Source organism: Salvelinus alpinus, chromosome 17 (genome assembly GCF_045679555.1).
Source record: "Salvelinus alpinus chromosome 17, SLU_Salpinus.1, whole genome shotgun sequence".
NCBI classification, from domain to species: domain Eukaryota; kingdom Metazoa; phylum Chordata; class Actinopteri; order Salmoniformes; family Salmonidae; genus Salvelinus; species Salvelinus alpinus.
Genome location: NC_092102.1, coordinates 10,467,128 through 10,490,625, shown reverse-complemented (window position 1 = coordinate 10,490,625; position 23,498 = coordinate 10,467,128). Strand labels below are relative to the sequence as shown.

Here is a 23,498-nt window from a genome sequence, read left to right as displayed (position 1 = left end):
GGAAAGAGATGGAGATACAGAAAGGTAGAGGGAAAGAGATGGTGATACAGAAAGGTAGAGGGAAAGAGATGGAGATACAGAAAGGTAGAGGGAAAGAGATGGTGATACAGAAAGGTAGAGGGAAAGAGATGGAGATACAGAAAGGTAGAGGGAAAGAGATGGTGATACAGAAAGGTAGAGGGAAAGAGATGGTGATACAGAAAGGTAGAGGGAAAGAGATGGTGATACAGAAAGGTAGAGGGAAAGAGATGGTGATACAGAAAGGTAGAGGGAAAGAGATGGTGATACAGAAAGGTAGAGGGAAAGAGATGGAGATACAGAAAGGTAGAGGGAAAGAGATGGTGATACAGAAAGAGAGAGAGATGGTGATACAGAAAGGTAGAGAGATGGTGATACAGAAAGAGAGAGGGAAAGAGATGGAGATACAGAAAGGTAGAGAGATGGTGATACAGAAAGAGAGAGAGAGATGTTGATACAGAAAGGTAGAGGGAGAGAGATGGAGGAAAATAAGAGAGCGATGAGTTTGAGGATGATGCAGGGGAAAAGGAGAAAAGGAGATAGGGATAGAGAAGAGAGATAAAGAGAAAGAAGGAGAGATAGGAGAGTTAAAGAAGGAGAAGAAAGGGAAAGATAGGGAGAGAGAGTGAGATGGAGAGAGAGAAAGAGAGAGGGGAGCAGCAAGAGAATTAGACAGAAGGAGTGAGAGCGAGGAGTGAGAGCGAGGAGTGAGAGTGAGGAGTGAGAGCGAGGAGTGAGATAGAAGCAGGAAGAGAAACAGAGAGAGAGGGAGCCTCATCCATTTTAATGAGCTTCCTGTGTAAATGTGTTCCTGTCGAGTGAGAGCTGAAGGCGGCCACACGGTGCTCCTAATCCCCCCACACCCCCGTCATTAAGGGCAGCCTTGTCACACACACACACACACACACACACACACACACACACACACACACACACACACACACACACACACACACCCACACACACACACACACGCGCGCACGGGCACACACACATACACACTCACACAAACATGCGCAATGCGCGTACACACACACGTGCGCGTGTACACACACACATACACACACACTGCCCCGCTGTGGGAAGGGGCCGCTGTCGCCACTCTGACAGGTCGTCACACATGAGTGAATTTCCCAGGAGCCCATGGCCTCTCTGCAGGCGTGAAGAGAAAGAGAGAGAGAGAGCGAGAGAGCGAGAGAGAGAGAGAGAGAGAGAGAGAGAGAGAATGACACACATTGAAGAGAGAGATTGCTAAAATGTAATATTGTGTTCTGTGAATGTGAAAGTGTTTGGAGGATGCTATAATATTGTGTCGTTAGATTCTTGTAAAAATATTTAAAGTGTTGACAGTATTATATATTGTTGATAAAATACAGAAAATATGTTTATGGTTATACACTGACTGTAGAACATTAGGAACACAGAATGACCGGGTGAAAGCTATGATCCCTTATTAATGTCACTGTTAAATCCTCTTCAATCAGTGTAGATGAAGGGGAGGAGACAGGTTACAGAAGGATGTTTAAGCCTTGAGACAATTAAGACATGGATTGTGTATGTGTGGCATTCAGAGGGTGAATGGGCAAGACAATTATTTAAGCCTTTGAACAGGTTATGGTAGTAGGTGCCAGGCGCACCGGTTTGAGTGTGACAAGAACTGCAATGCTGCTGGGTTTTTCACGCTCAACAGTTTCCTGTGTGTATCAAGAATGCTCCACCACCCAAAGGACATCCAGCCAACTTCACACAAATGTGGGACGCATTGGAGCCGACTTGGGCCAGCATCCCTGTGGAACGCTTTCGACACTTTGAAGAGTCCAAGTCCTGACGAATTGAGGCTGTTCTGAGGGTAAAAGGGGGTGCAACTCAATACTAGGAAAGGTGTTCCTAATGTTTTGTGTATGCGAGTGTGAAACAATAACCTACACACACAGGCAGACACGCACGCACACGAGCATGTACACACACCACACACACAGGGCCCATGCCAGGAGCACACCGGTTAATAGCTGCCTCCTTCTCCCGAAATTGCTTTCTATAAAAGGAGAGAGAGCACGTCTGGCTCCCTCTCTCTCTCCCCCCAACCCTTCTCCCTCCGTCTCTCCCTTGCGCCTTCACCCCATGATTAGGCCTAATTATGGTGCAGCGGACGCCTAACGGCCTCAGTCATGCAGCTTTAATTGACCGTTATTCATCTCCGGGCTGGCGCTAACGCTAGGCTAGGCGGCGCGGGGGAGAGGGGGGGGTGAAATGAATGGGGGTTTGGCATACAGGGGTCCTAGCCTAGTGTAGCTGTACGTGGCCCAGGCTAATTGCTAGCCCTGAGGGATTAGGCCAGGTGATTACACACTGGGCGGTGTAATTACATAAGCAGCAGCGGGCCCAGGCTAGCGGGCCCCGGGGTCACGCGGCCCCGGCCCTTCCCCAAGATTAATTGGAGCTGCCATCGGAGTGCGAGGCTCCGCCAGAGAGAGCGGTTATACGATTAGCATTAACATTTCAGCGGTGGGCCGGCGATCGATGTATGTCCCCCCCCCTTGCTGTTGGCTCGGTGAGTGTACCCCCCTTGTTGTTCCTCTCTCTCTCTTTCTCCATCTCCCCTCTCTCTCCCTCTCTCCCTTTCTCACTCTCTCCGCTGTATGTGTATGGGCAGAGACATGCAGGAGCTAGTTGATTTTCAACACAACCATTCCAAAACAATAGCTGTCGTCCCATTCAAATGTGGGTATTTCTTGGTTGTATTCACCACCATGATGTCCTTATGTGTACTGCATATCAGTCACATCTCCAAAGCAGCAAAGTGATGCTATTTGGCACGATTGCACATGATTGAATGTGTGCGTGTGCCTGTGTGTCTTTGTGTGTGTGCAGGAAAGGCCCAATGGTTTTGCCGGGAGACACATAAACCAAACCAACAGATCACCACACACCCCCAGTACCCTGTGACACTTCCACATTCTCCCTGAAACACACCAAGCTGAAAAGCATATTCTTATTTCTCCCCTCTACCTCCTCCATCCACCAACCCCTCTTTTCCTCCTACCTCAAATTCCCCTGTTTCCCCTGTTCATTTGGGACAAGAGACAGACCAGGGAGTGAAAGAAAGAGAAGGAGAGAGAGGTACAGAAAGAAAGAGCGAGAGGAGCTTTTCTTTTGCTCAGAAAGATGACAAAAGGAGAAGCACATAATAGAGAGGCCTTTCCATAAATAGGGTTTGCAGGACACGGCCGCCTTTTCACTGGCTCAATACGGCCCGGAGACGGAGAGAGGGAGAAGGGGCGGGGAAAAAAGGAGAGAAGAGAGGAGGATGAGTGTTAATTAGAAGGTCCTTCAGCCCGTGGCCCTAGTCGAGACGCGGGGGCCGCCCCAGCTGTCGGAGCATGACACACTCCTATTGTGTATTCAGCCCTCATTATGTAAGTGTGTGTGTGTGTGTGTGTGTGTGTGTGTGTGTGTGTGTGTGTGTGTGTGTGTGTGTGTGTGTGTGTGTGTGTGTGTGTGTGTGTGTGTGTGTGTGTGTGTGTGTGTGTGTGTGTGTGGTTGAGTAGGAGGGGAACGGAGGGAGGCTAAAGCTCAGGATACAAACATGGCCAGCGGCGGTCTTTGCGCCGTGGCAAGACTGACGAGGGGGCTATGGCGACACGGGAGCCTCCAGTGCCTGCAGCTATAAATAAACCGGGAGGAGAGCGTGTAGCTAGCCAGGGCTCAGTTACCAAAATACACTACAAACCTGGTCCTGGAGACCCACTATAGATACAGGAGTTCACCTCAAACCATCATACTCACTGCTATACACTCTATAGTACTGTTACGAAACCAACTAGACAGCGATTAAGTCTACTCACCCCATGTCTCGGGGTTCTAGGCCTCACTAACTGTTCCATAACCTGTCAATGTATGCATTTCCACACTATGAGGTTAGAATAATACTGTGAAATTTAGAAAATGATGATAATGCCCTTTTTTCGTGTAAGAGCTGTTTGAAAAGACTGCCTGAAATGTCTGCCTGTTTTGATGGGAGTTTTGGCCTGCATGGTGACATCACCAAGCGGTAAATTAGTTAATAGAGCAATACGAAAGAGAGTTCCAAACCTCTCTGCCAATAACAGCTAGTTTTCAGTTTTCCCCTCCCCACTCAGACCACTCCCAGACAGTCCTGGCAAAATTGTTGCTTGAGAAATTGCTCTTTGCTAAGAACCTATTTTAGTTAATTTTTGACCATTTTAATTGAAAACAATCAGAGTAAGGTACTTAATTGTTACCCAGAAATGATTTGATATTGAGATAAAAATGGCTGCATTGTACTTTTAAAGGGCCAAGACAAATGCTCTATAATGTGTCTCTCCCCTCACTGAATTAATGAATGGCGTAAATGGATTGGGTGATAGAAACTGATAATTTTTACTCGTCACTTCTCAATTTAATTTGAATGAACTGAATGATGAGGATGAGGAAGAGGATGATTCAATTTGAATGATAAGGAGGGTGAAGACGGTGATTGAAGTCAGAACAATAGTGTAATGATGATGAAGAACTGGCCATTGCGGGCAGTCTAATTCTTTTATTATGAAAGGCTGGAAAGGATATGTAATCTCCCCTCGGCGAGATTCAAATCAGACACTGAGTAAAACATAGAACGTGTCTCGTTCCCAATGGCATGTTGAACCAAATGAATGGACGCCGACAGCATTGCAGATATTGATGTTGACTTTGACCATGAGATGCTTGAGCCTCACCTAGGAAAAAACAGAAGTCTCACTGAGAAAAGCCTCCTTCTCACAGCTCACACATTGGAGAGAAAAGAAGAAACATTGCCAGGTTGGCAGGTGCACACGGAACAAGGCCCATGAAAACTTGTGTGCAGCTCAACCAATTTGTTTTTGGATCTTGCTCACAAAAAAGCACAGAAGCTATGTGCTGACTGAAATCAGGAGCATTAATAGAGAAGACGAGGTTGATTCATGCGAAAAGGCATGGGTAAGGGCCCAATACAGGGTCCGATACAATCAATAAATGACTCTTGTTTTCATATATTTTCATGGATATATTTCCCCAAATATTTCTTTCTGCAATTAATTCTTAACATTTTTTTATGCAACATTTATTATTGCCTGGCTACCCATCCACATCGCTCCGGCCAAGTAATGTCTCTCCTCCACAATGAGTCTGGATTTGCCTCCCTCCCCAACAATTTCTAGAATACAAAACACATTCTGACCGTTCTGATTGGTGCCACAAACCGATGATTTGGGCCAGAGCCGGCCTACATGATGACATGATCAACTTTGATACTCTGATTGGTTAGTTTTGTACAACGTGCCTCATTTTGAATTCACACAAAGAACTTCTAAGTTTTAAAATGAATGTACATAGCGATCGATTGAGCAGTGAGTTGTCAGGCAATATTTATTAAGCTTGGCGCTAGTGTTTACAGCAAATCATTTGACCGTATTACTTACTATAACTCTATTTCTAATTGAATCTACAAATAAAATTGATCAAATGTATTACATTGTTGCATTTATATGCTATGTGTTGCACTAGGCCTTTGTAGAATAATACTGTACATGCATTTTATGTACATCAAAATATACAATATACAATTATTTAAAATAAACAAAATATTGTGAAGATATGACTACATTCAATCAATAAAAAACGTGTTTGATGGTCTTTATAGGTTAGGTTGATAAAAAACAAAGTAGATTCATCTGATGTTTATTTTAAAGTGGGCACCCGACAGCGTTCTCTAGCGGGTACTTAGAATGAAATGGGCCAGCGGTTCTAGTGCTACATGTGGTGTGTTTTTGTTTGTGTGTGTCCACAGGGAGATGTCCCATCCCCCACCTTTGCTGTCCCCCCAGAACGCTCCTCACATCGCGTTGGGACCCCACCTACGGCCACCTTTCATTGGCATGCCCTCTGCCTTGTGCCAGGCCCCAAGTAAGTCGGATGCTAATGCTAGCAGGCTAACTACAGAAATGAATATAGGTCCTACACTTGCTAATGGTGAGTTAGGGTTGGATTCAATCCGTATCATATTAAAATGTAAAGGTAATTTACGATTGACTGGACATATACAGCGTTTACCGTGAATGCAGTCTCCACGAATGCGGGAACATTGCCTTTAAATTTAAATCGAGCTATAACATAGGGCTTTCGCAATACTTCTGCGATACAGATTGAATCCAACCCGTAGATGCTAATACTAACTAGAAAGATTGGCCTATGGTAGACACTTCAAACAGCATTAGCTGCATTCCCACTTGAATTTGGAAATGGGAAAATGTTCAATGAAATTCATGTCTTTTGTGCTTTTTGACTGTCTTGATAGAGACTTTTATCATCTAAAGAATGTATTTGTACCTGATTCTTTGTGAGGTATTGATATTAAACAGAGGGTCTATGTCATTGTATTTTAAAACCCCATTTGTAGTGTATGTCAGAAATCTCTTAATGAGTGTGTCTGCTCATCGCTCTGTTTTTTTATGCGTTTCCCTCAGGCTATGGTTTTCTCCAGCCTGCCCAAGCTGAGATGTTTGCCCGGCAACAGGAGATGCTTCGGAAGCAGAACCTTGCCAGGTTTGTCATTGTCTTCTTGTGCTGTTGTGTGTGTGTGTGTGTGTGTGTGTGTGTGTGTGTGTGTGTGTGTGTGTGTGTGTGTGTGTGTGTGTGTGTGTGTGTGTGTGTGTGATGTCAAGGCTGTAACTTAATGTGTGTGTCTATGTACTAAAATTATGTTTAGTATGTGTGATAACATTGTCTCTAACCTTTCTCCTCTATGTCCGGTCCCAGGTTGGAGATGTCAGCAGAGCTGCTCAGACACAAGGAGCTGGAGAGTCTTCACAGGCAGCAGCAGCAGCGTGTGCTGGGGAGCTCCGACCCCCTGGGCCTAACCCATGGCCTCCCCCTGGACCACCCTGCCCTGCGCAGCCTTCACCCCCTCCACGAGGAACTCAGCCGACGCCAAAACGCCATGCTGGTGCTCCGACACACCAACAGCCCCCTGCTCGCTCTCAAACAACAGGGACCCTCGGGGGCCCCAACACCCAAAGACACCCAGGGACAAAGCTGCGGGGCTCGGGCTGGATTAAGGAAGGGGGCCTCCAGGAAAGGCCCCCAGCAGCCCAGAGGGGGAGATCACCAAGAAAGGGAATGCCGAGGGAGGGAGGGAGACGCGGACGGTCACGATGATGAGATGAAGGACTCGGACAGCGAGACGGAGATGGGAGAGGATAGGCACAAGGGCTCGGATGGCAAGGCCCCTGAGGGGCATGGTCTTCACAGGGACAGGGGGAAAGAGAGCGGCAGGAAGGGGGGGTGTGACGGTGCCAAGGAGGCGGGCGAGGGCGAGGGTCGGCTCAGTGGCCCCTGTAGCTCGGCGGACGCAGAATCACCACCTAGCCACCACCCCTTCACCCCAGGGCTGAGCAAGAGCGACGTTAAGTACCACTTTCCACCTGGCGCCATAGCCCCTCTGCAAGGGCTCCACAGCCAGTCTCTGCCCTTTGGATTCCCATATACCAGCCCCTACTTCCACACCGGTGAGTAATACACACACACCAACCAACTGCATCACACTTAAATGTCACTCCGACTGAAACCTGTGAATGCTATTTGGCTAGCCATGCAACCAGCCAATCGTAATGTGCCTTAGCATGCTAGCTAACAGCAACTGCACTCGAGAGAAGTGGTATGCAATGATAACAGCTACAGTTGAAGTCGGAAGTTTACATACACTTAGGTTAGAGTCCTTAAAACTCATTTTTCAACCACTCCACAAATTTCTTGTTAACAAACTATAGTTTTGGCAAGTCGGTTAGGACATCTACTTTGTGCATGACACAAGTAATTTTTCCAACAATTGTTTACAGACAGATAATTTCACTGGGTCAGAAGTTTACATACACTAAGTTGACTGTGCCTTTAATAAACAGCTTGGAAAATTCCAGAAAATTATGTCATGGCTTTAGAAGCTTCTGATGGGCTAATTGACATAATTTGTGTCAATTGGAGAAGTACCTGTGGATGTATTTCAAGGCCTACCTTCAAACTCACTCCCTCTTCGCTTGACATCATGGGAAAATCAAAAGAAATTAGCCAAGACCTCAGAAAAAAAATTATAGTCCTCCACAAGTCTGGTTCATCCTTGGGAGCAATTTCCAAATGCCTGAAGGTACCACGTTTATCTGTACAAACAATAGTACGCAAGTATAAACACCATGGTACCACACAGCCGTCATACCGCTCAGGAAGGAGACGCGTTCTGTCTCCTGGAGATGAAAGTACTTTGGTGTGAAAAGTGCAAATGAATCCCAGAACGAAAGAAAAGGATATTGTGAAGATGCTGGAGGAAACAGGTTCAAAGGTATCTATATCCACAGTAAAACGAGTCCTATATCAACATAACCTGAATGGCCGCTCAGCAAGGAAGAAGCCACTGCTCCAAAACCGCCATAAAAAAAAAACTGACTATGGTTTGCAACTGCACATGGGGACAAAGATCATACTTTTTGGAGAAATGTCCTCTGGTCTGATGAAACAAAAATAGAACTGCTTGGCCATAATGACCATCATTATGTTTGGAGGAAAAATGGGGAGGCTGGCAAGCCGAAGAACGCCATCCCAAACGTGAAGCACGGGGGCAGCATCATGTTGTGGGGGTGCTTGCTGCAGGAGGGACTGGTGCACTTCTCAAAATAGATGGCATCATGTGGAAGGAAAATTATGTCGATATATTGAAGAAACATCTCAAGACATCAGTCAGGAAGTTAAAGCTTGGTCGTAAATGGGTCTTCCAAATGGACATTTACCCCAAGCATACTTCCAAAGTTGTGGCAAAATGGACAACAAATGGACAACAAAGTTAAGGTATTGGAGAGGCCATCACAAAGCCCTGATCTCAATCCTATTAAAAATTTGTGAGCAGAACTGAAAAAGCGTGTGCGAATAAGGAGGCCTACAAACCTGACTCAGTTACACCAGCACTGTCAGGAGGAATGGGCCAAATTTCACCTAACTTATTGTCGGAAGCTTGTGGAAGGCTACCCGAAACATTTGGCCCAAGTCAAACAATTTAATGGCAATGCTACCAAATACAAATTAAGTTTATGTAAACTTCTGACCCGCTGGGAATGTGATGAAAGAAATAAAAGCTGAAATAAATCATTCTCTACTATTATTCTGACATTTCACATTCTTAAAATAAAGTGGTGATCCTAACTGACCTAAGACAGGACATGTTTATCAGGATTAAATGTTAGGAATTGTGAAAAACAGAGTTTGAATGTATTTGGTGTATGTAAACTTCCGACTTCAAACTGTAAATACAATCTTAGTAATTTTTCAAACAACAGACCAAATGACATCACTTTTTTTCTACATTTGTTCAGAAGTAATCACTTTCCAGTAAATGTAGCCTATTTTGCTTTTCCCAATTGGTGGGTGTGGTTTTTAAATTTGTCTGGCCTTGTATGATTGATAGATCCTGCTCCATCATTAGCTTCAGTCACATTGAGTTACAGTCTAGAGTTAGAGTCAATGCATTGATGGCATTCCTCTGCTCTCTGTGGTGATGTACAGTATTTGACAGAATATCCAGCAGGTTGATGTTTATTGTCATGAGTCTTGTCCTGGAGGCAGAACTGAGCAACTTCCCCTTAGATAGGCCAGCTGCAAAGTCAGAATTGGCTATATTGTACAAATTCATGTTTTCTTCATTTAAGGTTAGGGGTAGGCATTAGGGTTGGCTGTGAGGTTACGGTTAAGTTTGGGTTATGTTTAAAATCAGATTTTATGACGAAAAACACTAACCTGCGAGCCCATGAAGGCAGGGGTGCGTTCAGTTCAGTTCAACGTTTGCTAAATTGCGTGTCGGTTTGTATTGAACGACACATTTCACAAAAACGGTGCGTTCTTCAACAGCCTCTGAGGTATGTTTGTTCACGTTTGGTGGGTGTGGCCTGATCAATATGGGTGTGATCATTTCAAATCTCAAAACTCGTGCAGCACACCATACACAATCGCCATCTGGGCCACCATAACCACGTTCTTTTTCAACTGGTCGTTCAGTACAGTACCGTTTCTGTTTAATTAAACATTGAACACCGTTCTGTCGTACTGAACACACCCCAGGACTCATGGGTAGGGCCATGTGTTTTGGTGCACTTTTTGAGGCAATATGCTTTTACCGGAATTTCCATCGTTATCCACTATTGTTGCAGCAGGTAGAAAATCTTATGACATTTTCTTTAATTGACACAAGCTGTCTCCAATCAATCAATCAATGCCTGGTTATGCGTGCATGTTTGCCGGGTGGATGGCCTGAGCCAGGGGAGGCGTAGTTCTGTGAATCTTAATCGCACAAAACGGATTATTTGGCAGGGAATACTACTTGTAGATCAGTGATTCTTCACCTCACTTTGAGGTAGATCAGTGGTTCTACACCTCCTCTCCAACAGAGTCAGAAGTTGTAGTTAAAAATGGGTGAATTAAGAGGAGTTAAAGGGGAGAGTCAGTAACCATGTTTCCATCCAACCTATTTATGCGAGGAATGTACAGTCTTGGCCAAAAGTTTTGAGATTAATTTTTAAGTTTTGAGAATTAATCTTCACAAAGTTTGCTGCTTCAGTGTCTTTAGATATTTTTGTCAGATGTTACTATGAAATACTGAAGTATAATTACAAGCATTTCATGAGTGTCAAAGGATTTTATTGACAACTACATGAAGTTGATGCAAAGAGTCAATTTTTGCAGTGTTGACCCTTCTTTTTCAAGACCGCTGCAATCCGCCCTGGCATGCTGTCAATTAACTTCTGGGCCACATCCTGACTGATGGCAATCCATTCTTGCATAATCAATGCTTGGAGTTTGTCAGAATTTGTGGGGTTTTGTTTGTCCACCTGCCTCTTGAGGATTGACCACAAGTTCTCAATGGGATTAAGGTCTGGGGAGTTTCCTGGCCATGGACCCAAAATATTGATGTTTTGTTCCCAGAGCCACTTAGTTATCACTTTTGCCTTATGGCAAGGTGCTCCATCATGCTGGAAATGGCATTCTTCGTCACCAAACTGTTCCTGGATGGTTGGGAGAAGTTGCTCTCGGAGGATGTGTTGGCACCATTCTTTATTCATGTCTGTGTTCTTAAGCAAAATTGTGAGTGAGCCCACTCCCTTGGCTGAGAAGCAACCCACACATGAATGGTCTCAGGATGCTTTACTGTTGGCATGACACAGGACTGATGGTAGCGCTCACCTTGTTTTCTCCGGACAAGCTTTTTTCTGGATGCCTCAAACAATCAGAATGGGGATTCATCAGAGAAAATGACTTTACCCCAGTCCTCAGCAGTCCAATCCCTGTACCTTTTGCAGAATATCAGTCTGTCCCTGATGTTTTTCCTGGAGAGAAGTGGCTTCTTTGCTGCCCTTCTTGACACCAGGCTATCCTCCAAAAGTCTTCGCCTCACTGTACGTGCAGATGCACTCACACCTGTCTGCTGCCATTCCTGAGCGAGCTCTGTACTGGTAGTGTCCCGATCTCGCAGCTGAATCAACTTTAGGAGACGGTCCTGGCGCTTGCTGGATTTTCTTGGGCGCCCTGAAGCCTTCTTCACAACAATTGATTCGCTCTCCTTCAAGTTCTTGATGATCCGATAAATGGTTGATTTAGGTGCAATCTTACTGGCAGCAATATCCTTGCCTGTGAAGCCCTTTTTGTGCAAAGCAATGATGACGGCACGTGTTTCCTTGCAGGTAACCATGGTTAACAGAGGAAGAACAATGATTCCAAGCACCACCCTCCTTTTGAAGCTTCCAGTCTGTTATTCGAACTCAATCAGCATGACAGAGTTATCTCCAGCCTTGTCCTCGTCAACACTCACACCTGTGTTAACGAGAGAATCACTGACATGATGTCAGCTGGTCCTTTTGTGGCAGGGCTGAAATGCAATGGAAATGTTTTTGGGGGATTCAGTTCATTTGAATGGCAAAGAGGGACTTTGCAATTAATTACTCTTCATAACATTCTGGAGTATATGCAAATTGCCATCATACAAACTGAGGCAGCAGACTTTGTGAAAATGAATATTTGTGTCATTCTCAAATCTTTTGGCCACGACTGTACATGTTGGATAAAAAATGTCACGACAGGCAGGCCTATTGGAAACAGCAAATTGGTCGGTAAACATTCCAAATGTCAACGAAACAAAATACGCTATAGAAGGTGGGATAATTATTTTGTGGGTGAAATAGATTATGACAATTCCGGCGAAAACGTTATGTGCAAATATTGCTAACATAACCATCATGTGGAAGTAAACTTGCAGTCAAACAAAGCTATGTTGTGTAGTCCTCCCACTGCGAAAAACATTCCGTTTACTACGCTACAGATGAAATAAGTTATGATGAACTTCAAAGATGATGAGCTTGATGCACCATTCCAATAACTAGTGAGGGTCTTCATTTGTAAGGTGGTGACATGATGATCGGTGCTTGGCTGCCAATTGACAAATGATCTTGCTCTTATCCCATAACCTCATCATGTACCCTCCAAACTGTATCTGCGAGCTGTTGGCCAGAGTGAAAGTGCCAAGACCAGAGTGGGAACATTTGCTGTTTTTCGCAGACTTTTTTGTGCCAGAAACATAGACAGATATAAAAATAGAATGGAAACACATCAAACGTTTGTTTTTGTTTTTCGGTAAATCAAAAGTTCCACGACTAATTGCTTTTTATGTGCATTATGTTATGACGCACATATTTTTTAATCTGGAACAAATCAGTTGGAAAGAAACACACCTCTGGTGGGAAAATGTGCATTATTTAAAAGCATATTTTAGAAAACTATCATGGAAATATATAGCAAACTGGATGGAAACCTAGCTAATGAAACCAACCATGAAAGTATATTGTAGCGAATTCGGGGGGTAGCATCGACCGGTGCTTGCACCTGGGTCCAGCAACTGTCAAGCCAACACCTGCAACTCTTGACAAGCTCGCTAGGTGTTGGGTTAAGGTCGCTACACTACCCCGTCCTTCGGGAGGGTGTATCCCCACACTTCTCTATACCATGTCCTTCACGTGTACATGCCTCTCGGGTGGCCTCAGGCTCCAGCCCACTTCTGACACTGATGTAGGGGGTAGTCCTGAACTGGCCGTGAATCCGAATCCAGAGAATGTCAAGACAACGCTTAACCTTTACACCAAGAGGTTTTGAATCATTGAATCTCCGGAGGACATTTGAATTCACCTTAGCTTAAACTCGCAAATACCCACAGAATCAAACCTTCATATTAGAGCAACTCTGTTTGGGTTAATTAGAAACCTGGTTTGAGTTGTCTGTGTCTAATGACTGTTATTAAATAGAGAGAATTGAACGTTTGACAACACAGACAGAAACTGCTTAGGAAAGCAGAGGCAAAACGGCCAGTTTCGCAGTGGGAGCCAACACGCACCTATGCACACACGCACACACGCACGCACACACACACACACACACACACACACACACACACACACACACACACACACACACACACACACACACACACACACACACACACACACACACACACACACACACACACACACACACACACACACACACACACACACACACACACACACACACACACACACACACACACACACACACACACACACACACACCCACACACACACACACACCCACACACACACACACACACACACACACACACACACACACACACACACACACACACACACACACACACACACACACACACACACACACACACACACACACACACACACACACAACCACCCCTGGGCAGGCATATGAAAGACATTAGCAGAACTCTTTCTGTGTCTGTAGCGTGGAGACCTCCCCCTGGAAGGGGCCCTGCCACTGACCCCCCCTGACCCCTCTACACACAGGGTTATCACCACAACCATGTGGAAGAAGAGGTGGGGGGGGGGGGAGAAAAGAGAGAGGGAGTAGTTAGGCACAACAACAGTGAGAATTAGCAAACATGGATCACTTTTGAATGTGAAATGAAATATTATTAAATGCAAACATTTTTAAAAGCAATGAAATATAATGTCCATTTACACAAAACAACAGTCCGAGAGAAAAAGTGTGTGTGTGAAAGAGAATTGCATGATTTGGACAATGAGATGGAGAAATTAAACGGAGAAATGGGTGTATGCTAGCTGGAGAAATGGGTGTATGCTAGCTGGAGAAATGGGTGTATGCTAGCTGGAGAAATGGGTGTATGCTAGCTGGAGAAATGGGTGTATGCTAGCTGGAGAAATGGGTGTATGCTAGCTGGAGAAATGGGTGTATGCTAGCTGGAGAAATGGGTGTATGCTAGCTGGAGAAATGGGCGTATGCTAGCTGGAGAAATGGGTGTATGCTAGCTGGAGAAATGGGTGTATGCTAGCTGGAGAAATGGGTGTATGCTAGCTGGAGAAATGGGTGTATGCTGGCTGGAGAAATGGGTGTATGCTGGCTGCTGGTCAAGGTCTGTCCTGGGTCGTATTCATCAGGCACCAAATAGAAGAAAACGGACTGAAACAGGGAGAGAACGACCTGAACTTGCCCAATAATAAACACTAATTTGTGCCCTAATGAATATTACTTAGTCATTTACAACATCCCTCTACCTTCTCTCCTCTCATAGGTGGTATGGGTGGTATGTTCATGGACGGCGAGGACTCAGCGGCGCCCCCAGTGGAGGACATCAGAAAGTGGAGTGTGGAGGAGGTGTGTGGCTTCGTGGGAGGCCTGGCTGGCTGTGCCGAGTACAACCAGGTAAGAACCAGAGCAGGATGGCAGGGGTCTGGTTTATCCACCCTTTCAACCAGAGAGAGAGAGAGAGAGCGAGAGAGAGAGGGAGAGAGGGAACAGGGTCAGGCTGGTGGAAGAGCAGAGTAGGGCAGAGTAAGGCTTTGGGACCAGAGTATCTAATATTGTCACCTCAATCAGACGTTCTACTATTAGTAGAGTAGAGTTGGTTTCTAGTTGGTTCTATAGCTGTAAGACCACTGTTATCTCTCACAGCACCACAGTCCCCTTAATGTTATACACACACACACTGTTGGAAGATTGAGAATGGTGTGAGTGTGTATGCAAGCTCTGTGTGAGTGTGTGCTCTGTGTGAGCGTGTATGCATGAGTTTGTGCGTGTTTATGAGTGTGTGTGTGTGTCTGTCTCGGCTCTGGCTGAAGTGGCTGTGTCTCTCCTGAAGGTGTTTCGGGAGCAGGCCATCGACGGAGAGACCCTCCCGCTGCTCACGGAGGAGCACCTGCTCAACATCATGGGACTGAAGCTGGGCCCCGCGCTTAAGATACGCTCTCAGGTACACACCACTGACTGGCCACACACTCAGGACCATCACCTCAGGAGTGTGTGCGTGTGCAGCCTCAGAGTTCCTATTTTTGTTGTATGAGTAGACTGTTCTTGTGTGAGTAAACCTCAGGTGTTTGTGTGAGTGTGTTTGTGAGTGATGGAAGCTAGTAGTGCATCGTAGTTAGCCAAAGCAGATAGATAGTGTAGCGTCTAAATGTGCGGCCCATTGTCGGTGCACAGATTGTCAGGCATACCGTACCGTAGCCCTTAACCCTCTCCTCTCTCTCAGGCTGGTGGTACTGTAGAACACTAGGACATGAAGTGTGTCCCAAATTGCACCCTATTCCTGACATAGTGCACTACTTTTGACCAGGGCCCATTTGGAATGTAGACTGTGAGCTGAGCAGCTTTAACCTCGGCATGTGGCGTTCTCTCTCTCTCTCCTCAGGTGGCACGGCACGTTGGCAGAATCTTCTACATGACCAGCTTCCCGCTGGCGCTCCCGCTGGCGCTCCCGCCGGCGCTCCCGCCATCTGCCCTGCGCCCCCCGGACAGGGACCTCCTGCCGTCCGACACCCCCCTGGCGCTCCCACTGCGGCCCCTCTCCACCGCCAGCAGCAGCTCTTCCCCCTACAGTGGCCCCCCGCCCCCCTGTCACTCCTCCCCCAAGCAGGAGAACGCCAACGGCTCTGTGTCGGGGGGCTACGAGGCGGCCAAGACCCCCTCGTAGGACCCAACTGGCTGCACAGGGAAGGCACAGGGAGGGAGGGAGACGGGTACAGAGAAAGCTCTGTAACAGACATTGAATTGACCCCCTTCATCCCCCTTTGGGCATACATCTCCCTTTGGGGTTGGGGAATAAACTGTACAAAAAAATACAAATATAAAAGTGAACAAAATAAAAATGAACTAAAGGGACTAATCAAAGCAGCCCAATCAACTTCGAGTTCCACTGTGGTTGTAGCCGAGCAGAATCCAAAGACGTAACAGTGGGCTGGAGGGAGAGATGTGATGAAGCGACAGAGGGTGAAAGAGAGCGAGAGCAGACAGCTGGTCTCAGACAGCTTGCCAAAGAAAGAGCAAAGCCCCAGAACTACGACATTCTTCTGAGTCAGACAGACGCTACCGGAAACTCTTTCTTCCTGGCTGAAGAAGGAAGCCCCTCTCTCCCTCTGTCTGCTCCCCAACATACTCGGCGGCGCCCGGCACTTAAAAGAGAGACGCCTCTTCCCTCTTTTCTCTCACTCTTTTCCTCCCCTCCTTTCTTCTCACTCCCAGTCTAAGGAGCCCAAACAGCTCAGAGGAACTGAGAATTCTGGAGGCTGGAGTGAAAGCATACACTGAAAGGGACTCCAAAAAACCTTCATTATTGCAACTATGCATTCCACAGTCCAAAACCAAAGATGTGTGAAATAAGGGACGATATTCCATGTTTGTTTCTGGTGTTATTTTTTTTGTTGCTTTGTGGGCAAAATGGCTAGTCTTAGAGGGAGAGGTGGGGTACATAAAAGATCCCAGTGGGCCCAGTACCTCATATGACTGTCTTTAAAAGACAAGGGAGACTCCTTGTAAGGTGAAGCATGGGGGAATCTTTATACAAGGTGTTCTAGGTACATGCCACAGTTCTGCCCATAAGCCATCGGCCTATAGGCAGAGTTCTTTCTCTGACACACTCAAATGTTACTGATACAGGACAGTGACGAAACGGTGGCTTCGGCTCATAGGGCTAATGTTATTGCATAATCGTGTTAACTACTGTGGGATATACAAACATGCCGAATTGTACAGAATCATGCTTACGCTGAAAATATCCTGTAGGTTACATACATGGTACTTTTACACATTTTTTTAAATTAAATGTCGTTGCATGGGGAAAAATCTTTATGACTGAACAAAATGTGACTTGCTAACTTTTGGTGGTACTTTTGTTCCAAACTTTTTTGTTTGTAGTTTTTTTTCTTCAAACGTTTTATATTAAAAGAAGCCCCAATCTTAAATGCTACTTCAGCAATATAAATTAGGAAATAATATTTATAGGACTTTTGCTGTAGTTAGATGAACAGATATGTATAATACTTAGTCCTCAAAATGGATTCCAAAGAACATTTACTTTGTTTTGCCTTGATTGCAGGGAAAAGGCACAAAGCACTAAATGCAAATCTTTGAATTTGTTAAGGATTTTTTTTAAACTATGTGTAAGCAATGAATTAAAATGGTCTAGATTTCCCATCACTGTTTTGTCTTGATCCTATTTTTCTATTCGCCACTTGGTAAAATAAATCCGACAGAACCTATCGACTGCTTTTTCCTATTCCTCCCTTATCAGTGAATACATTTTCTAGTGTGTTTCCTCTGACTGCTTGATGGTGTGTGCTTGCTTTGTATTGCTGGAGCAGTGACATTCTGATAGTATCTGATCCCCTGCTTTTCCCTGTGTGTGTGCTCTTCCCTGTCGTTGTGTGTGTGTGTGTTTGCAGGGGAGTGGACCCCTGGGGGCATGGTTCAGGTCAACACCAGCTGTCAGTGTGAGGTTCAGCCGCAGGCCAAGGCCTCCCTGCCTGTGGGGATAAACCTGACCCTTCCGCCTACATACATACGTACACACAAAGAGAAGTGCACACGCGAGTGCGCACACCCACCTTTAGCCTTCAAAGAAAACAGAGTTTCCACTGAAGCTGTCAAACACATCTATCCCCTATGGGCCACTCCTGGGCTTTCATTGGCTTGGTCTTCAGCTCTACTTAACTGGTTGCCATCGTGTACAAGTACTGAATGCACACAAAGATAACACTGTAAACACTGCATGAAGAGGAGAGCTTTAGTCAAGGAAGTTCGCAGCATCAGTTATGTCTTGCTGCTAGGCAAGGTGGAATGTCGGCCATTTTTCTTATACCTATCCAGTCCATTCAGACCTACACACGTGCCTAGAGAGAGGGGAAAGATGGAATGGGTGGAGGAGGGAGTGTGCGGGGGGTTTGGTTGGCAGGGAAACAGGCCAGTCTGTTTCTGCTTCACCGCCTGGGCAGAGAAGACTGGCACGCCTGGCAGGCAGAGAAGACTGGCACGCCTGGCGGGTTGAAGCCTCCCTCTGTCCCCTTACCCAGCACAGCCGGGTCCAGCCCACCATAGAATAGCGTAGCACAGTGTAGTCAATACCTTTCTTCTAACAAATGGCTAAATTCCATCCTGGTAAAAGCTCAGGAAACCAAAGTTCAAACAGGGAAACACAGGTGCTCATGTACGCAATTATTGGCTACGACCCACCAACACTACATAATCCTGTACACTGAAATGAGAAAGCATTGCATCAGTAGGGTATTTCACACAGAAACCAACAAAGTAGTCTCAGAAGTATTTCATATTTGTTTGTAATGTACAATAACTGTACAAGAACATGTTTGTGCTGTACACATTGAAGGAGCAAACTAAAACAAAATATGTCAAATAAAATAAATGTAGAAAAGTGTCCAACAGGAAGGCAGTAATGATTAAATGTACTAGCCAACGCTCTACTCCTCTCCACCCCCAACCGTGTGTGTTTGTGTGTGTGTGTGTGTGTGTGTGTGTGTGTGTGTGTGTGTGTGTGTGTGTGTGTGTGTGTGTGTGTGTGTGTGTGTGTGTGTGTGTGTGTGTGTGTGTGTGTGTGTGTGTGTGTGTGTGTGTGTGTGTGTGTGTGTGTGTGTGTGTGTGTGTGTGTGTCTCTCTCTCTGTCTCTCAGCCCTGGTCAGACAGCTCCAGGTCTTCCACCAAGTCCTTATCTCCCTCGGACAACTCTTTCAGAACCACGCTGGACAGCTGCATTGGCGCCTTGGAGGCTTTAACCCAGTTTACATCGTCATCCTCACCATTACCACCATCTATTGAGGAAGGAAGCTCATGAAGGAGGGATTCATTTGAAGGGGCAATCTGGGATTCAAACAACAAAGTCCAAAAAAAGGATGCACCAATCCCTGATTGTCCCTTTAAGTGAGAGTGAAAAATGTCTACTGGACTATGTGGAGAAAAGAATCACTCTACAATACTTCCCAAGTAAATAATGAGTGCTAATATCAGGCAGCAATGGATTTAAAATGCAGACACGTGATGGTGAGTATTTGTGACCACAATGGGTTTGATTTCAGTGGAGAAAATGGCAGGTTTCCTAATAAAAGACAAGATAGAAGTGAACAATATGTTGGAAGATACCCTGCGCTCAATTTGAGGGCTAGGTGGAGCCATCACCATTTTGCACACACCCATCATATTCCCTACAGATCTGCCAAATCAAAAGTGGTAGGTGGCTAGGGGTCATTTCTGGACCGGGCCTGTATGTCTTGCAATACCCTTTTCACACTAGTGTGCCGACCCAAAACGTACTGTGCTGGCTTGTATCCTACGCTGCCAGTTTCTTTTCAGTTTGTCCTTTCTAGTACGGTTCCAGTAACTACAGAGAATACATAACCAGGCCAGCACAGTATATCTTGGCTTCGCACCCCTCAGTAGTGTGAAAAGTGCATATTTGTTCAATACTGTAAGAGAGGAGCCAGTCCACAAACCTGAGGCGCCATCTTGGTCTTCCTCCGCCCCCTCGTCATTGCTCAGGTCAGACAGCTCTTGAAGAAGATCATCGTCGTCGTCAGAGCCCTCCTTTTTGTCTGGCAAGAGGAAGGAGAGATAGGATTTTAAGAACCAGTGAAAATGTAATACTCATTAGCTTGGACTTGGTCAGATACAAAACTTTAAAGATAGGTTTAATGTTATACACTTATAATTTACACTTTGAACACTTCAGGGCCTGTATTCAAATCAAATGTTATTTGTCACATGTGCAGAATACAACAGGTGTAGAACTTGCAGTGAATTGCTACTTACAAGCCTTTAACCAACAACGCAGTTAAGAAAAAAAATAAGTGTTAAGAAAGTATTTACTAAATAAACTGAAGTAAACAAATAAATACAAAGAAAAAAGAAAAAAACCTAATAATTAAAGAGCAACAATAAAATAACAGTAACGAGACTATATACAGGGGGTACCGGTACAGAGTCAATATATACAGGGGGTACCGGTACAGAGTCAATGTGCGGGGGGAACAGGCTAGTCGAGGTAATTGAGGTAATATGTACATGTAGGTAGAGGTAAAGTGACTATGCATGGTTAATAAACAGAGAGTAGCAGCAGCCTAAAAATGGGTAAAATTGTCCGGGTAGTCTTATGTCTTGGTGGTAGAAGCTGTTAAGAAGCCTTTTGGACATAGACTTGGCGCTCCTGTACCGCTTGCAGTGCGGTCGCAGAGAGAACACTCTATGACTCTTTGGCATTTTTTAGGACCTTCCTCTGACACCGCCTGGTGTAGAGGTTCTGGATGGCTGGAAGCTTGGCCCCAGTGATGTACTGGGCCGTATGCACTACCTCCTGTAGTGCCTTGCGGTCGGAGGCCGAGCAGTTGCCATACCAGGCAATATTCATAGTGTCTCGGAGTAGGAGTGCGGATTTAGAATCAGCTTTCATTGTGGATCATAATGAATACGTTTAAATGAACACGGGGGACCTGATCCTAGATCAGCTCTCTTATTCTGATACATTTGATGAATATGAGCCCAGAGGTATGTTCATGCAGGTAGGTAGGTAGAATCTAACCACCTTTGAAGTTCCTATAACCTACATGGGGATGGAGCTCAGAATACATTAGAGTCATGGCACAAAATACTCATTACAGTTTACCACAGCTAATTTCACACATCTTATACTCCCTCGCAGCCTAAATATAGAAACTAGCCGAGAGATAGCAGGCAGGCATCACTTCAGACAGCTACAAATTCCTCAGTAAAATGGCCACCTGTGTCCTGTCTGTGCGAGTGAGTTTGTCTGAAGGCTAGTTTGCTGTGCTTAAATATGTATGTTGTACTTTAGTATGTGTGTGTGTGTGTTATGCTTTAATGAGTGTGAGTGTGTGTGTTGTTGTTGCGGAGGTTTCTGTCACCCAGGATGGAACATCTCATCTTACATTCAGGACAACACTCCTTGGTATCAGACGGATCCTGCTACTGCAACACTGGACTGGCCTGAGGCTGCAGGGGAAACACACTGCTCTGGACTGTGCTGACCACTCTGTCTCCCCGTTCCATGTACCAGAATGCTGCCATTGGCGAGGACATTCTCACCTTTACTGTTAAGGCGAGGCTGCAAGTTCTACCAACAAAATATAATCTAGCACTCTGGTACCCTGCAAACCATGACCCAATTTGTATTCTACATGAGTCAAATGTAATGGAGTCCTTTGCCCATGTTGTGAATGGCTGCTGTTCATACAAGGATTTGTACATTGCTAGAAATGACCGCCTTGTTGACCTGATAGCCAGCAAGGTGAGACCAGTAGTCTCACCAACAGCACATATGCATACACGTTCTTGTGTAAGGGGAAGCCGGTGTGATGTTGATGTGTCTTCCTGTGTGCCAAATACGCCAAGTAGTGTTGTTGTTGTGGGGGGAGGCGCTAACTGTGGAAGTGGGCTGCTCATTGGATGGTTACATGGAGCAGGCCTTTACAGAGAAGCTGCTTAAAAATACCAGCCACTCGTGGCATGCTTGGACAGCCTCGGGTGGAGGTGCAAGCTGGTGGTGCTGATATTTGGCAGTCTCGGCCACATACACAGGCTTGCAGGGCGTGGCCTCCAGATTGCGGACCTGACAAAAACGAGGGCAAAGCAATTGGCTAGGTACTGCTCTGTTTCAGCTGTCGTGGGCAGCTTAGCTGTTTGGAGAATGAGGTGCTTTCAGTACCCTGGACTGCCATGCATACAGGGACCTTTGAAATGTTTGGATCCTTTTTTTGTAAATTTGATTGGTTGATTCAAATAAAGTATTTAAAATGTGTGTGTGTAGCAGAGGCTAATGCAGAGTGGTCCCTGGACTTTGAAGTGGAGTTTGATGAGATGCTGGTGGCCGGGGGAGAGAGAGGGAGAGAGGTGTGGACACTTCCTTTGAGAACCTTTTTCTCTTCCTCGCTCAACCATTTCTTCCCATGATCCTCTTCTCCCCTTATTACCTAGACTCCCCAGCCCCAGCGAAGGGTCTAATTGGTCGGTAACACATGGCAACACCAATGTGGCCGCTTCCTCTGCCCAGGAGCTCCCAACACGTGGCATAATTTTCAGAGAAAACACCCAATCTCTCCCCATCTTCCCTCCCTCTTTTTCCTACCCACATACACAAATTGCTTTATCATGCTACTGGTCACTATTGCGCATGTTTATATGTATACTGCATATTACCATTAGTATATATTCCTACTACTAGTCACTTTTCAGCCCTGTTTACATGTATATCCTACTACCAGTAACTTTTTATGTATAAACCCACATCAACCACTCCAGTACCCTGCACAATGAATAAGTTACTGGCATCGACCTGTATATCGCGTGTTTCTTCAACTTATATCGCAATTCTTGTATGTTTTTTATTCTACTTTCTATCATTATTATCTACATTACTATTATTATCACTGTATTGTCGGGAAAGAGCTCTCAAGATAAGAATTTTACTGTACTGTTTTACACCTGTTGTATCCTGTGCACATGGCGAATAAACGTTCCATCTTGAAACACACCCTCACTGGGGTTCGGAGGGACAGCGGGATCTACATGCCTGTCTGACCCCATACGACCTATGACTTATTCCCCAACATTTGCAGAAACCAGCCTTCTCCCCCCTCACACTCTCCCCCTCTCATTCTCTCAAACATGCGTGCGTGGACTTGCGTGCATGTGTGTGTGTGTGTGTCTGTGCATGCTTGTGTGCATATGGAGGACATTCAGGGGCAGCCAGTTAAGCCCTGGGAGCTGGAGGAGAGGAGAGGGGAATGTAGTGGGGAGTGGCCACCTCTGGCAGTTCCAGTGGACTGGTTTGAATTAGGAACCCCCACCGGGATCCAAGGCTGCGCTTCCTGTGAGAGAGAAGGGGACGGAGGGGGCGGGCCGTCGGGGGGAGGGAGGGGAGGGCCGGCATTTCGCCGGCAGCTGCCCGCTGTTTTGCGGGGACTCTCCCTACAATGAGGACCAGATGCAAAAAAATCCCCTAGCGCCCCCTCACTCTACTCTCTCCCTCTCTCCTTCCGACCTCTACGGTTCTTTCCCCCCCCCTCGAGTGTATCCAACTGTAAAGCTGTAAAAGAGGG

General features: G+C 45.8%; 1 protein-coding gene across 4 annotated transcripts in view; it reads left to right on the top strand.

The window, feature by feature from the left end:
* Positions 1-17,639, top strand: part of LOC139542101 (sterile alpha motif domain-containing protein 11-like) — a 100,612-nt gene extending 82,973 nt beyond the window's left edge. For 3 of the 4 annotated variants that reach the window (XM_071347135.1, XM_071347134.1, XM_071347137.1), the window contains exons 8-13: positions 5,846-5,961; positions 6,522-6,600; positions 6,814-7,562; positions 14,678-14,808; positions 15,245-15,355; positions 15,794-17,639. In XM_071347135.1, the coding sequence (XP_071203236.1) occupies positions 5,846-5,961; positions 6,522-6,600; positions 6,814-7,562; positions 14,678-14,808; positions 15,245-15,355; positions 15,794-16,075 (1,468 nt within the window). In that variant the 3' untranslated portion in view covers positions 16,076-17,639. The remainder of the gene's footprint in view (positions 1-5,845; positions 5,962-6,521; positions 6,601-6,813; positions 7,563-14,677; positions 14,809-15,244; positions 15,356-15,793) is intronic. The other variant, XM_071347136.1, reaches the window with a different exon arrangement.
* The last annotated feature ends 5,859 nt before the right edge of the window (positions 17,640-23,498 follow it).